This window comes from Pyrus communis, chromosome 4, assembly GCF_041283825.1.
Source record: "Pyrus communis isolate YQ-2024b chromosome 4, ASM4128382v1, whole genome shotgun sequence".
NCBI classification, from domain to species: Eukaryota; Viridiplantae; Streptophyta; class Magnoliopsida; order Rosales; family Rosaceae; genus Pyrus; species Pyrus communis.
Genome location: NC_142568.1, coordinates 15235277 through 15238132, shown reverse-complemented (window position 1 = coordinate 15238132; position 2856 = coordinate 15235277). Strand labels below are relative to the sequence as shown.

The 2856-nt window shown below is 36.0% G+C and overlaps 1 protein-coding gene across 1 annotated transcript; it reads right to left on the bottom strand.

Moving 5' to 3' along the window:
• Positions 1 to 360: 360 nt before the first annotated feature.
• LOC137722016 (uncharacterized) lies at positions 361 to 1109 on the bottom strand. The gene has a single exon (XM_068461023.2). The coding sequence runs from the start codon at positions 997 to 999 to the stop codon at positions 523 to 525; it is 477 nt and encodes a 158-aa protein (XP_068317124.1). The 5' UTR covers positions 1000 to 1109; the 3' UTR covers positions 361 to 522.
• Positions 1110 to 2856: the final 1747 nt, after the last annotated feature.

The following is a 2856-nucleotide window of genomic DNA, read 5'->3' as shown; positions in this document are numbered from 1 at the left end:
CAGTTCAACGATTCTTTACCAAAATTAATCAACCAAGATAAAGCTTGAACCAGTCAACTTTTTTATTGTTTTGACCCATGATTCAGCAGTCGTACATTTGTATTACATAGCTTTGTACATAATCTACAGTTAGCTAAGCTACCTGTCAAATGGTGCTAACAACCTAAACTGTTTTTTCTTTTCGTACACGTGATACGACATTGGGGAAGCGGGGAGCTAAACACTGGATCGGGATAACAAATGCAGAGATGAATGTTCTTAACTAATCGAGCTTCAAATGTTTGGCATTTACTGAAAGAGAGAGATGCAAATTTCTAAGCCAAAAACATTTAAATGCAGAAAATATTGCAGAACCAAATATATACGCCCCTATTTTCTTTTAGTTATTTATATATTAACACAAATTACACATACAAAAACACAAATTAACAGCAACAATTTCTGGATTATAATTTAATTAAAACACCAAAAACTAAATTAAAACCCTTCAAATAACACAAATTACAAAACCGAAAATTTAAATTAGTCATCATGACTCACAACATCTACACTAGCAGAGCATGACAGCAACCTCTGAAATATTCTAAAGAGAGCAGCAGATGAAAATTCCTTCACTTTCCTGAGAACCAAACACTTACTATTCTTTTTCCTCCCCACTTTTCCCTTCCCCTTCTTACCCTTGCTCCCGTCATTATTGTTGTTATTTCCTGCCATCTTCTCCTTCACTCTACCAAAGCACTTCTGGGTTTTCTCCGGCACGCTCTCTTTCCTTGAAAACTTATAGCTCCTGAGATACATTTGCCTGCATGATATGCTGTCCACCACCCTTGGGTGCCCGTGTCGCAGTGTAGGATCCGTTCGCCGCCCATTGGAGCTCACCGAGCGCACAAACTCCGCGTCAGACTCGGGCCACTTGTAGAGGTTCACGTAGGTGGCCCGAATTGGCACGCGGGGGTCACGTGCGTCGTTGAAGCAGTTTGATATGCAAACTGAAGTCATTTGTGGAGGTCAGAGGTGTGTGCAAATGGGGTTTGGGGGGGGCGGGTTTTATATGGAGTTTGATGTGTTTGGACAGAAAATAAAGGGGTAGACTTAGATTGCAAGAAAAGATATACACAAAACAGAGAGGCAGGGAGCGAGATGAGGGTATATATGTAATTTGGGGTAGGTTAATTATGGTTATGAGTGTGTGTAAAATGATGATTTGGCATAATTTGCAATGACTACTTCTTTACATTCTGTCAATATGTTTTTGTGTGTGCTGTTCTTGGGCATGAGTTGGATGGCCTAAACACTTACACGTGGTGGCTTACACTTGATGGTGGAGTGTGGTAGCAGAAATTTAGAGTGCAGAAATCAAATCTGTTTTTATCCAAAAAACTTTATGAAATATTTAAATAAAGATATAATTTTTACACATTTGTTTTCTCTTCTTGCACATATCTGTTTAATTTTTATTGTTTATTCTTTTTTATTCAGTTAATTTAATGATCATACACAATTAGAAGTGTGTAAGAGGAGGAAAAAAATAAGTGCAAAAATCACTTTCCGAGATATAATATGTTCAAAAAAAAAAAAAAACTTGTGGATTTGTTTCCTTCATTTGTTTTGTTTTGAATTTTTTTTGGCATATATATGGACCGTAACAGCTTAAACAAGCAATTTAATGTCATAATATTAATTAAATCCCTAGATTTGGAATCATTCTAAATAGGCTCCTAGCGTCAGCTAATCTTACTGGTTAAGTATTTAGATATGTATCAAAATTCCAAGTTTTTTTTTTTATCATTTGGAAATATTCTTCCATGCTACATAGGATAAATGCTATGAGCGCTTGAATGACCTAAATTAGTTTAGATTATTGCCTTCATTGTGGTCCCGTAAATTTAAGCTATCCAATACTCGTAGGACTTAATGCTACATGGCACAAAAGTGAAACTCCATCATTTGACTTCTTTCTTATACTATCAACTATAATATAGGTGGGATTTTTTGCCGGAAACTGATGTACCGACCGAACCGTACCTGTTGGCTCCTATTCGTACGGTAGTATTTTGGTAAATCTTCATAATCGATTGGTATAAAACTAAATTGATCCATTAACGATTGACTTCAGTTTAGAATGTTGAATACCACAGAGTACCGTACCAACCGGTCATGTTTGATGTTACCTTAAGAAGTTATTATTTGATTTCTATTCGGGCTAGATCCGTCCCTCGCATAACTCCCATAGGTCTTGCTTGTCATGCAAAGTTTGCTGCTTGGTGTACTGCAAAATGAGTTTGTTATTAGCTTTGAATGGTGCCTTTGTGGGGCCTTGAGGCTCACAATCAAAATTAATATGGTTTTGAGTGTGCCATAGTTATCTTTGTACAACAGATTATTCTTTCTTAGTTATTAAATGGATTGATTACTTGCACCACAAGTTATTTAGACTTCTTGGTTCGATTGGATTGTTTACAAATGTGTTAAGTCTGTATAAAGTTCTTTTTCTTGCCTTGTAAGCAAGGACTTTTACTCATAATATCATATGTCCAATTAAAGGGAGTTTAGGGCCCTTCAGATTATCTCTTTGGTTATGGCTAACGCTAAAGAAGCAAGGTTAATTAGTTTAATAAGATTAATCATAGATGAAACTTTGAACGAAAAGTAGTCGAAAATGATGTAAGATACAATGAAAGATGCATAAACAACATATCTACTTTATGTAAGTGCAAACAAAAGAAACTCGGGCAAGATTATGACCTTGTCAAGCAAGGTTCGTCTTCTTGCAACCACTTTTCTTTGTGTTTTACAGGGGTTGTAATCTTTGGAGAATGAAATATAAATCTGGTTTACTAGAGGGATTTGATACTA

What these genes read in the sequence shown, in the direction of transcription:
- LOC137722016 (XM_068461023.2), bottom strand. Translation starts at nt 999, where the DNA reads ATGACTTCAGTTTGCATATCAAACTGCTTCAACGACGCACGTGACCCC.